Source organism: Haliotis rufescens, unplaced genomic scaffold, assembly GCF_023055435.1.
Source record: "Haliotis rufescens isolate VD_foot unplaced genomic scaffold, xgHalRufe1.0.p SCAF_15, whole genome shotgun sequence".
In the NCBI taxonomy this organism is placed as follows: domain Eukaryota; kingdom Metazoa; phylum Mollusca; class Gastropoda; order Lepetellida; family Haliotidae; genus Haliotis; species Haliotis rufescens.
In genome coordinates this window covers 30,179,718-30,192,091 of record NW_025963835.1, presented here as the reverse complement: position 1 = coordinate 30,192,091, position 12,374 = coordinate 30,179,718, and the positions used below count along the sequence as shown (strand labels likewise).

Genomic DNA, 12,374 nt, shown 5'->3' with positions numbered 1-12,374 from the left:
AGAACACTGACACTTATACTTGTATCTGCAGTATTGGTTTTACCGAACAAAGGTGTACAAATTGTAGGAATTCTCTCGTCTGAACTTGTCGACGTCAATACCAACGCTATGTATAATGTCAAAGCAGATACAGATTATGACATTTATGGTGTATTGACAACCTTACACGCAGCTTCTCGTCGTGGAGATCCGGGATAGTACTGGTGTTCAGCAACCCATATCTGTCTTACGAGGTGACCAACGGGATAGGGAGGTCAGTCTCGCTGACTTGGTTGATGCATGCCATCGTATCCCAACTACGTACATCGTTGCTCATGATGTCAATCACTGGATTGCTGGTCCGGACTCGATGATTTACAAACCGCCATTATGTAGCTGGAATATTGCTGAGTGAGGCGTTAAACAAGAAACAAACAAATAAACAAAAAAATATACAGCTTCCGATATTGATCGGATCATCCATGTCAACATCATACACTGGTCAGGATATCGCCATAGCATCTACTAGGATTACACAGAGCTAGGTTTGTAACTACGTGTTTAAAAGAAGTATACTGTCTAAAGCTGAAGGCTTAAAGATATTTAAATTTTATGATAGTTTACAGCGAAGACTTACCGTGAAACTTATATCATGAAAAGAAATGTTTTTCCCTAGATATCCGTCACTGTGACAGCAAGCCCTGCCTCCACGGTGGCACTTGTGTTGATGGAAATAACACCTATACTTGTATCTGCCCTACAGGCTTCACAGGACCTACGTGTGAAGCAGGTTGGTTTCAAATCGTCCTTCCATGTCAGCCAAATGTCTTCATTCAGAGCTGTAACCCCAGGCAGAGTTTGGGTCATCGATGTTGGTCGCTAAAATACTTTTACCTCTGGGACAGTGCAAAAAATGCCAAAGTTCAATCTGTGCACAATAATCGTTATTGTTTCACATGAACCATTCTGTTGTTTTAGTGGTTCTTGCGCTATGCCATCAGTGTACAGAGATTGAGGGCGAATTCTAAACGACGCCTAAATTTGCTGATATATGTTATGTTGCATAAAATACAGCACTAATTGATCATTGTACTTTTGTCAATTTATATATGGGTATTGGTATTTTGGATTTCAGATATCTTGTTGATACCTTAAAATCTTTTGTTATTAAGTTTGTATTTTGGTAACCTCTTGTGTGATATTTCTAGCGCGTAAATATTTGTATATGGGTTTGATTTTACAAAGATGGTAAAAGACAGATGACTTCTATATGTCGCAGATATGCGTCATTGTAGGAAGAAACCATGTTTCAACGGGGCCACGTGTACAGATGGTCTTGGCGACTTCAACTGTGCCTGTAAAGAGGGCTTTTCAGGAGTGTACTGCGAATCAGGTAGGAGTAGATGTTTTCACTATAAACATGTCCATATTTCTGGAAGAAGAAGGCCTGGGTCCTCCCGATAGGTTCCGATCACATTTATGAACTCATCACCCTTTCTATTACAGAGTTTACTATGTATTGGTAAACTTGCTTCTAAAGCAGTACTTGGGGTAACTAGGCGTTACATTGTACAGGATTTAATTGCCAATGCAAGACATGCACCTTAAACATTGCTGCATTAGAGGAGGAGAGAGACCGACGGATGAAGAAAAGGTGCCACGACCCTGTGAATGAGTAAATGCGTGAGCCGTAAGTGTCTGGTTATCACTTCTGAACTTTCTGGTTTCAGAATAAAAATAAAGCTTAATATTAAACATATGCGTTTAAAGAAACTACTGTTTGTTCTCAGATAGACGTACGTGTGAGAACCAACCCTGCCTCAACGACGCCACGTGTATACAGAATAATGACATCTATACTTGTACTTGTAGAACAGGCTTTACAGGATCAACGTGTGAGACAGGTAAAAAACCTCTCGTCCTTCTGTAGTACACCTGTGTCGTTATTCAGTACAGACACTGATTATGACCTCTACGGTTTATGAGCACCCTCATACATGACTATATAGCGGAAAAAAATTAATTGACTCTCCAAAATACGTCTCCACACATTATACCATTTACCCAGATCTGTCAGGGATTGTTTTGATTTGTGAGTACAATTAGGTAGAGAGAAGTTTTTCAAGAACGTAGAGGCATTTGTTCAAGGAGGCAAAGGACGTATAGGGAGGGAAGTCGGTACAAAGAATTAAAGCTTGTGCAACAAGTATATAGAGGAAGGTGGCACAAGAAGATAAAGGAAGGCGAAACAACCAGGTAGAGGTTGTGCAAAACGAAGAGGTTGAGGAAGGTATTACAATGCGATATAGGAAGGTGGTACCAGAAGAGGTGATAGAGAGTGGTGGGAAAAGGAGGTAGAGGAGGGTGTACAAGTAGGTAGAGGAAGATGTACAAGTAGGTAGAGGAAGGTGTACACGTAGGTAGAGGAAGATGTACATGCAGATGGAGGAAAGTTACACCTATGTAGAGGAAGGTGTACACGTAGGTAGAGGAAGATGTACAAGTAGGTAGAGGAAGTATACACGTAGGTGAAGGAAGATGTACAAGTAGGTAGAGGAAGGTGTACACGTAGGTAGAGGAAGATGTACAAGTAGGTAGAGGAAGTATACACGTAGGTGAAGGAAGATGTACAAGTAGGTAGAGGAAGGTGTACAAGTAGGTAGAGGAAGATGTACAAGTAGGTAGAGGAAGTATACACGTAGTTGAAGGAAGTATACACGTAGGTGAAGGAAGATGTACAAGTAGGTAGAGGAAGATGTACAAGTAGGTTGAGGAAGGTGTACACGTAGGTAGAGGAAGTATACACGTAGGTGAAGGAAGTATACACGTAGGTGAAGGAAGTATACACGTAGGTGAAGGAAGATGTACAAGTAGGTAGAGGAAGATGTACAAGTAGGTTGAGGAAGGTGTACACGTAGGTAGAGGAAGTATACACGTAGGTGAAGGAAGTATACACGTAGGTGAAGGAAGTATACACGTAGGTGAAGGAAGATGTACAAGTAGGTAGAGGAAGGTGTACAAGTAGGTAGAGGAAGTATACACGTAGGTGAAGGAAGATGTACAAGTAGGTAGAGGAAGGTGTACAAGTAGGTAGAGGAAGATGTACAAGTAGGTGAAGGAAGTATACACGTAGGTGAAGGAAGATGTACAAGTAGGTAGAGGAAGGTGTACAAGTAGGTAGAGGAAGATGTACAAGTAGGTAGAGGAAGTATACACGTAGGTGAAGGAAGATGTACAAGTAGGTAGAGGAAGATGTACAAGTAGGTAGAGGAAGGGGTACACGTAGGTAGAGGAAGGTGTTCAGATAGGTAGAGGAAGATGTACATGCAGATGGAGGAAAGTAATACCCAGGTAGAGGAAGGTGTACACGTAGGTAGAGGAAGATGTATAAGTAGATAGAGGAAGTATACACGTAGGTGAAGGAAGATGTACAGGTAGGTAGAGGAAGGTGTACACGTAGGTAGAGGAAGGTGTACAAGTAGGTAGAGGAAGTATACACTTAGGTGAAGGAAGTATACACGTAGGTGAAGGAAGATGTACAAGTAGGTAGAGGAAGATGTACACGTAGGTAGAGGAAGGTGTACACGTAGGTCGAGGAAGTATACACGTAGGTGAAGGAAGTATACACGTAGGTGAAGGAAGATGTACAAGTAGGTAGAGGAAAGTGTACAAGTAGGTAGAGGAAGATGTACAAGTAGGTAGAGGAAGTATACACGTAGGTGAAGGAAGGTGTACACGTAGGTAGAGGAAGGTGTACACGTAGGTTTAGGAAGGTGTACACGTAGGTAGAGGAAGATGTACAAGTAGGTAGAGGAAGGTGTACACGTAGGTAGAGGAAGGCGTACAAGTAGGTCGTGGAAGGTGGGACAAAGAAGTAGCGGGAGATGGTACAAAGATTAAGAGGAAGTAGTAGAGGGAAGTAGAGGACAGTGATACAATAAGGGTGCATAGGATGTTTGAAATATTAGTCCGATCAAATCTTACCCAATGAAAATTATATTTTCTTATTTCTATTGATCATTTTCTATATTCCACATTAAATGAGACCTGCTATACAATGGAGGCCCAATAGTTGACATTCTGATTATTTGTACATCCACGAATGTTCACTCATAATGTTAACTTGATAATGTCGTTTCACATTTGTAACCCCTTTTGGCATTCTGGGAAGTCTTGTGCCAAGTAGCCCTTGCTTGTCGTACGAGACGACACCATAGATCGGGTGGTCAAACTTTGTTGGGACGTTTCTCATAAAATAAACTGTTTGGTCGAGAGTCCATTTCTTAAAGGATACTTAAATATATCTCGTATACAATCACACACTTATATTTATAAACCAGACATCAACGAGTGTGAGAGCGACCCTTGTTATCATGAAGCTACTTGTGTAGACCTTGTTGGAACGTACAACTGTGTTTGTAAACAAGGATTCATCGGGCGGATCTGTGAGAAAGGTAAGCCGTTTGAAAGCCCGTGCATGACATCATCCCAATACAGAACATTATAACTGTGTGGTAACGCTTGTTATTAGCTAATAACACGCTCCTCTGTGTTCTTGGTGTCGTTTTAAAATTGTATTTGTTAATTAGCTTTAACGTAGAACTGAACTTCAAGCCTGGCCCTAGATCCATCCCCTATACAAAGTGTTGATTGTCCTAACACTTTGTAGACCGGAGGCACAGTGCTGATTGCCTGCAGCTGCCACTTTGTAGGCTGGGCGTGACACAGATGCCTGTTTGAACACTTTCAGGACATAGAAGACTGTGATAACATGTTCTAGGTCGACATGACACAGGTTACCATGAAAACTGACTTAAACATTCGCGGCACTTAAACCTTTTAACTGAAAAAGTAAAGGAGTATATTGTCTAAAGACCAAGGCTCAAAGATATTTCAATTTTATAATAGTTTACAGTGATAACTGAATGTTGAACTTTTAATTTTAAAACAAATGCCTGTTTTTCTCTAGATATCCGCCACTGTGAGCGCAAGCCCTGCCTCCACGGTGGCACGTGTGTTGATGGAAATAAAACCTATACTTGTATCTGCCCTACAGGCTTCACAGGACCTACGTGTGAAGCAGGTTGGTTTCAAATCGTCCTTCCATGTCAGCCAAATGTCTTCATTCAGAGCTGTAACCCCAGGCAGAGTTTGGGTCATCGATGTTGGTCGCTAAAATACTTTTACCTCCGGAGAACCAATCTGTGCACGAGTCTGTATTATTTCGTGTGTCATGAGGTATTTTCCAAAATGAAACGCAAAGGTGAACTCAGATATCGGTAAATACAGATTTTTATTGTGCACAATAATCGTCAATATTTCACAGGAACCATTATGTTGAGTTAGTGGTTACTACGGTATGCCAGCAGTATACAAAGATTGAGGGCGAATATGTGGCCACAGCGCATCGACACTTTGATCAACTGTAAGGGTATAATTTGGGGCTCGAGTAATCCAAGTGGTCAACGACGTCTAAATTCGCTGATATATATTGTTGCATAAGCGAAAGCAGTTACTTATTACAGCAATTTTATCAAATCATATTTGTGTATTTGCATTTTTGATTTCAGATATGTTGTTAATACCTTTAAAACTTTTAAAAAGTTTTTATTCCGGTTACCTCTTGTGTGGTATTTCTTGCGTCTATATATACTGAACAACAAAAGTTCCTGTGACATTGAATAAGATTTAATGCAAAGTTATGTTTTTTACCAAATCTGAAACAATTTCGGTTTGCAACAGATAAAAGACTCCTCTAAGTGTTCAAATGGTTTAATTTGCCATACTGACTTCAGAAAATGCGTGATTTCATAAAAAAAACAAACACGAATATGCCAAAATGTCAATTTACAAATCAATAGCGTGTGTGTCCACCTCTGGGTGCGATGTAAGCAACACATCTTCGTCTTATGGAATGGACAAGACGTCCTGTGGGATATCTGTCCATATCTGCTGGAGCATGTTTCGAAGTTCCTGGCGTGTCTGTGGAACACGTGGTTGACGTCAAAGGCGATGATCCATCTCATCCAATCTGTGCTCTTTTGGGGTGAGATATCAGGGGAGCGAGCCGGCCAGGGGTGACATTCACCTTGTTTTGTTGAAGAGAATCCTGAAAAAGTCGAGCAATATGAGGCCGGGCTCGTCATGTTGAAAGGTAATGCCTGGGCCATGACGACGCAAAAACGGTTGAACAACAGGACCGATGATCTCGTCGCGGTAGCGCTGTCCATTGAGATTTCCCTCTAGCACTATCAAACGGGTCCTCTGTCTTGCTGTAATCCCACCCCATACCATAACGCTGCCGCCCCCGAACCGATCTTCTTCCATGACACAATGATTGGCGTAACGTTCACCTCGACGTCGATACACTCGAATCCGTCCATCGCTGTGGCTGAGGTGAAAACGAGACTCGTCAGTGACTAGAACTTGTCCCCACTGCATGGCCGTCCAGCGTAGAGGCTGTCTGCACCACTGTAGACGTGCTTGACGGTGGTTTCCTGTCAAAATTGGACGTCTGGCGGGTCTACTGGCGACAATACCTGCACATCTGATGCGACGACGTACGGTTTGTGAAGATATTCGTCGAAGGCCAGGGATGCTTCTTGCAGTCACTGTTGCTGGCTGGAATCGATTTCGTAGGTGTGTTGTTCGAATCTGGTTGTCTTGCCGATTATTGGTTACGCGTGGCCTGCCACTCCGAGGATGGTCTCTGACTGCATTCGTCTGTTGAAACGTTGCCATAAACACCAAATGGTATTTCTGTGGACGTTAAATTGTCTTGCGACATCACGTTGACTCGATCCTGCTTCAAGCATACCAATGGCTCGCAGACGCTCATTTCCGAACAGGCGTGGCATATTGAATAATTGCGTAATTTTGTTGTTTTTCTGAGTGGTTGTTATCGGCACGATGCTAAACAATGCATATGGAATCCCGTTTACGCACGTGTTTTTATATCCATTCTTGTGTAGTGAAATGCATGGGGCTTGCATAAAAGTCGACTTTTGCATGGAATGCGTGCTTTTCTGTAGCAGTTGCGTTTTTGTGACTTGATTCCATACATGTACTACACTATTGAAAACCAAACTTTACTTGTTTGAAAAATACACTGAAATATTGGTGTCACAGGAACCTTTGTTGTTGAGTATATTTTTTAAGGGTTTGACTTTACAAAAATGGTAAAAAACAGATGACTTCTATATGTCGTAGATATGCGTCATTGTAGGAAGAAACCATGTTTCAACGGGGCCACGTGTACAGATGGTCTTGGCGACTTCGCCTGTGCCTGTAAAGAGGGCTTTTCAGGAGTGTACTGCGAATCAGGTAGGAGTAGATGGTTTTACTATAAACATGTCCAGATTCCTGGAAGAAGAAGTCCTGGGTCCTCCCGATAGGTTCCGATCATATTTATGAAATCATCACCCTTTCTGTTACAGAGTTTACTGTGTATTGGTAAAGCTGCTTCCAATAAAGCAGTACTTGGGGTAATTAGGCGTTACATTGTATAGGATTTAATTGTTAAGCCAATGTGGAGGATTAATTTTTTGAGGATGGCTTGTAATCGTTTCCTGCACCCGTGTTACTTAAACGTTTAATGATTGTGGCTATTATTGGTTATCTGAGGTTAGGATACTATTTTCTACTGTTGTGCAAGTAACTGTGTAGAGTTAGCGGACCGCGTATCTACAAAATGTAACCTTGGTGAAATTTAGGATTAAAACCATGTATCATTTAGATGTAAAGGAATATTTAATGAAAAAATACACTTGCCAAATTTTTCTCATCATTATAAATGTAAACGGGATGGTGTTAATATTTGCAGACAAAGCAACTCTGTTCAATATGAACGCAGCTGCTGTTTTGTTAAATAAAACATTACTTAAATATATTTTATGACTGCTTCATCCACTATTGCAAAGTCTCCCTTTGACTCTTTCTTTTGTACCTTTTATCCCTGAAAGCAAAAGTCATTTACAAGTTCTATGCAAGTATTAATTGTACGTATGGATAAGATGCACCCTTACAGAAGAAATATGTGTGTCTGTAATGAAGAGATTACCTTAGTGATTTACTTCTACCTGACATCAAGAGAGTCACTTTGTAGCCTGCTGGAATGAGGACCTTCCACGAGTTTAGTATACGGTCCTCATCACTCTATCACTGATCAATGAAGGCATCTTAAGTATACCGGGAGGTCTGGCCTAGATTACTTCCACTACTACTACTGTTAATACTACCACTACCACTACCACTACCGCTGCCACTACTACTACCGCTGCTGCTACTACTACTGCTACTGCCACTACAACTAATACTACTGCTGCTGCTACTACTACTGCTACTACCAACATTACTATTACTACTACCACCATTACCACTACTTCTACTACTACCACTCCTACTACTTTACTTCTGCCACTACCACTAATACTGCTGCTGCTGTTGCTACTACTACTACTACTACTACTACTGCTTTACTTCTGCCACTACCACTACCACTACTACTACTACTACTACTCTTACTACTACTACTACTACTACTACTACTACTACTACTACTACTACCAACATTACCACTACTTCTACTACCACCGCTATTACTACTTTACTTCTGCCACTACTACTACTACTACTATTTCTACTACAACTTCTACTACTCTTACTACTACTACTACCACCATTACCACTACTTCTACTACCACCACTACTACTACTTTACTTCTGCCACTACTAATACTACTACTACTATTTCTACTACTACTTCTACTACTACTACTACTACTACTACTACTACTACTACTAATGAGCATATATATCTTCTGTGATTTCTTTAAGACACCACTACTGAAATAATACCCGCATTTAACATAAGCTTTCATCATTAGGTTAATAAGCTCGTTTGAGTGAGTCGTTTTATATCAGAACGCAATAAGGTTGATACTTTCAGAGCTGAATTTTCCAAGGAATGTGTTGTATACTCAAACTTAGTATATTATGAAAAGTGCAAATTAATCATATAAGGCTGAAGGAGTTTCTGTTTCCCCCTAGATATACGTACCTGTGAGGACCGACCCTGCCTTCCAGAAACCATATGTGTGGCGAGGAATGGCACATACGCTTGTATCTGCAGGACTGGCTTTACGGGACCCAGATGTAAAACTGGTGGGGAGAACTCTCGTCTCTTGTGGAATTCAATAGTAACATTGTCTTGATCAATTTTGGAAATAGAGAAATTGTTTGATAAGCATTTCTTAGAAGCTGACGTGTGACAAAAAAGACACAATTTTTGGAGAACTACTTCGTCATTATACTGAAAGAGCGCCGTGTCGGTATAGACCCTTGCTTGACAACGGTACGAGGATCTATTCCGAAACGTCGTTGCTGTTACAGTGTATTAAAGAAGCTGTTATCCATGAATTGTGTCTACTTTGTTAGAGCTAGTTTATGACGTATTTAGTGTCTGATCAACATTATATTGTTTCTTCCTTTGCTCAGATCATCGATGCATTTCCATATCATACATTGTACAGGATATCGTGATACTGTCTTAAATGGTAGCATTGTCTGACCATGGTGACAAAGGGTGACTGTGAAAGTCCTGTAGCACCGATCGTTCGCCGGACTGTCATGACAGTTCATGGCCACCTTCATTCAACTGATAACACTTGTGTTAACAATTTCCTTACTCTTTCCAATCTCACATTGGTAAGGGGGCACGGGTGGCCCAGTCGTCTGAGGCGCCGCGATTCGCTGTGCAGAGTTGGGTCCCAGAAACCTATGATTGTGGGTTCGAATCCCGGTTCGCCCCGATTATGTTTCTAGGTTTGTCAGCACCATACCCGTGCTCGTGGGTTTCACCGAAGTGGTAAACGTCTGAGACCTGCGTCACTTCGGGCTTTCCTCCCACATTAAGCTGTCACGCCGCGATATAAATGGAATACTGTTAAACCCAACTCACTCACACTCACTCACATTGGTAAGACACTTTGATGATCCATTAATATTAATATCATTGCAAACGGAGCAAGGCGATTATGTAGTTAATGTTGCTTTACCTTGAAGATAAGCTATATAATATAATAGGTGTAGATGAAATTGTAAAACCATGACAAAACACATGCAGATACTGTTTAATATTAGACAAAAGAGTTTAATATGACTGACATTGCGGCCGTCTTTAAATTCCGATTAGATTTGTGTTGAACGACTCTTGTTTAAAAGTTGTTTGATCAGGGTTACAACATTCAAGGCCTCAGGAAAGCTTTCAAAACGTTTTATGCAGACATGTGGAGAACATTTTAACAATTGACGCATCATTGACAAAAAATGATACAATTCCCTATTTTGACTAGTACCATACTTTTGTGTTATTCAGGTAAACACTTGACTTGCCTTTACTTGTGTTTGTGACGGTGGGTCAGGATATGTTCATCTTTACGCGAAAACCTGGTCTCATCACTGTTTAATAGTGTTTCAGAAATACATTTTCATGATATAGTCGGAATTATAAAGGATTTTGTCGCTTTTTATTTGCATGATAGAGGTTTATTCTGTGCTAGGTTAGAGCCAGGAGGTATTTGATTATGGCGTCACTTCCGAAATGAAGCTATGGGTCCAGGGACGTTACCATAAGAGAATAATATATTATCCTGGATAATCGGGGATGGTACCATCAATGCCTTTCAGCATCATAAGCCTTGTGGCCTCAGAGATGTCGATGTTTACAACAGACTGACGGATTACGGGGAAGTTACGACGACCTTAGTTCACATATTTCAGTGCGAATGAGTGAATGATACGAGTGGGAATGGATGAGTTGTTTATCATCTGATAACAACTTTTGAACCGACCAACAGGACCTGACATTTCAGGAAATTTCTGTTTCTTTTCATAGCTAGGTTCCTGTAAAAGGTGATATTTAAACATAAAAGTATATAAAAACGTCTGTTTTTCCAAGATATACGAACCTGTGAGAACCAACCCTGCCTCAACAACGCCACGTGTGTGCAGGAAAAAGGCAGCTATTCTTGTACCTGCAGAACAGGCTTTACGGGAGCAACATGTGAAACAGGTGGGACAAAACTCTTGTCCTTCTGTAGTAAAACTTTGTCGTTATATTATTCAGTGCAGACAATGATAATTACGTGTACGGTGTTAAAAACATGACTATATAGCTGGAAATTCTTAATAAGCTCTCCACAATATGTATCTTAGTGCACCCAATACACCACGATCCAGGAATTCTTTTCATTTGTGAGTTCAATTAGGCAGAGATAGGTGGTTGAAGTACGTAGAGGCGTTGGTACAAGAACCAACCCTGCCACAAGGGCGCCTATGGTAGGCACAAACATGACAGCTTTCTTGTATCTGCAGAACTAGCTTTACAGGAACAACATGTGAGACAGGAGCAAAATCGGTCGCCCTTCCTTGTGGCCCATAGTGTCTTTAGTCAGTGCAGATCATAGCCTAAGGTGAATACATTGTACAGCTGATCTCTAACAAGACTATATGGTTGAATTTGTCGCTTCCTGCGGTGGGCGTCTGTGGGGGGGGGGGGGGGGGGGGGGGGGGGGGGGGGGGGGAGCAGTTGATAATTACAATATTTAAGACCGTGCCTGTGGACGAATAGAAAATGCAATTTTCAATTTTCAAGTCCGTCAGTTAGAAATGGGCCCTTTAACATATTTCTGTACACGGTAGAATATGTGCGTAACACACGCCAAGTACAAACAGGAAGAAGCTGGTGGTTGGGGATGGTGGTACAAAGCAAAGACGGAACAATAGGATAAAGGAAGGATGTACAAGGTAGTAGAGGAAGGCTGCACAACGAAAGTGGTACAGGAATATTGGGAAGGTGGAAAATAGAAAGTAGGAAGGTGATACATAGAAGTAGGGGACAGTGATACATTGATGTGAAAGAAGGTGACAGAACGAAGACGTAGAAGAACGTAATACAAGTAAGTAGAAGAGAATATACAAGGAGGTAGAGGTAGGTGATACAAGGACGCGGGGGAATGTGATACAAGGAGGTAGAGGAAGGTGATACAAGAACGCAGGGAATCTGATACAAGGAGGTAGAGGTAGGTCTTATACAAGAACGCGGGGAATGTGATACAAGGAGGTAGAGGTAGGTGATACAAGAACGCGGGGAATGTGATACAAGGAGGTAGAGGTAGGTCTTATACAAGAACGCGGGGAATGTGATACAAGGAGGTAGAGGTAGGTGATACAAGAACGCGGGAATTTGATACAAGGAGATAGAGGTAGGTGATACAAGAACGCGGGAATTTGATACAAGGAGATAGAGGTAGGTGATACAAGAACGCGGGGAATGTGATACAAGGAGGTAGAGGTAGGTGATACAAGAACGCGGGAATGTGATACAAGGAGGTAGA

General features: G+C 41.4%; 1 protein-coding gene across 2 annotated transcripts in view; it reads left to right on the top strand.

Annotated features, from left to right (window-relative positions):
- LOC124131920 (neurogenic locus notch homolog protein 2-like) overlaps positions 1-12,374 on the top strand; it is a 36,669-nt gene that overhangs the window by 11,808 nt on the left and 12,487 nt on the right. Inside the window, exons 7-14 of one of the 2 annotated variants that reach the window (XM_046495452.2) lie at positions 656-769; positions 1,259-1,372; positions 1,770-1,883; positions 4,320-4,433; positions 4,949-5,062; positions 7,189-7,302; positions 9,028-9,141; positions 10,937-11,050. In XM_046495452.2, the coding sequence (XP_046351408.2) occupies positions 656-769; positions 1,259-1,372; positions 1,770-1,883; positions 4,320-4,433; positions 4,949-5,062; positions 7,189-7,302; positions 9,028-9,141; positions 10,937-11,050 (912 nt within the window). The remainder of the gene's footprint in view (positions 1-655; positions 770-1,258; positions 1,373-1,769; positions 1,884-4,319; positions 4,434-4,948; positions 5,063-7,188; positions 7,303-9,027; positions 9,142-10,936; positions 11,051-12,374) is intronic. The other variant, XM_048395938.1, reaches the window with a different exon arrangement.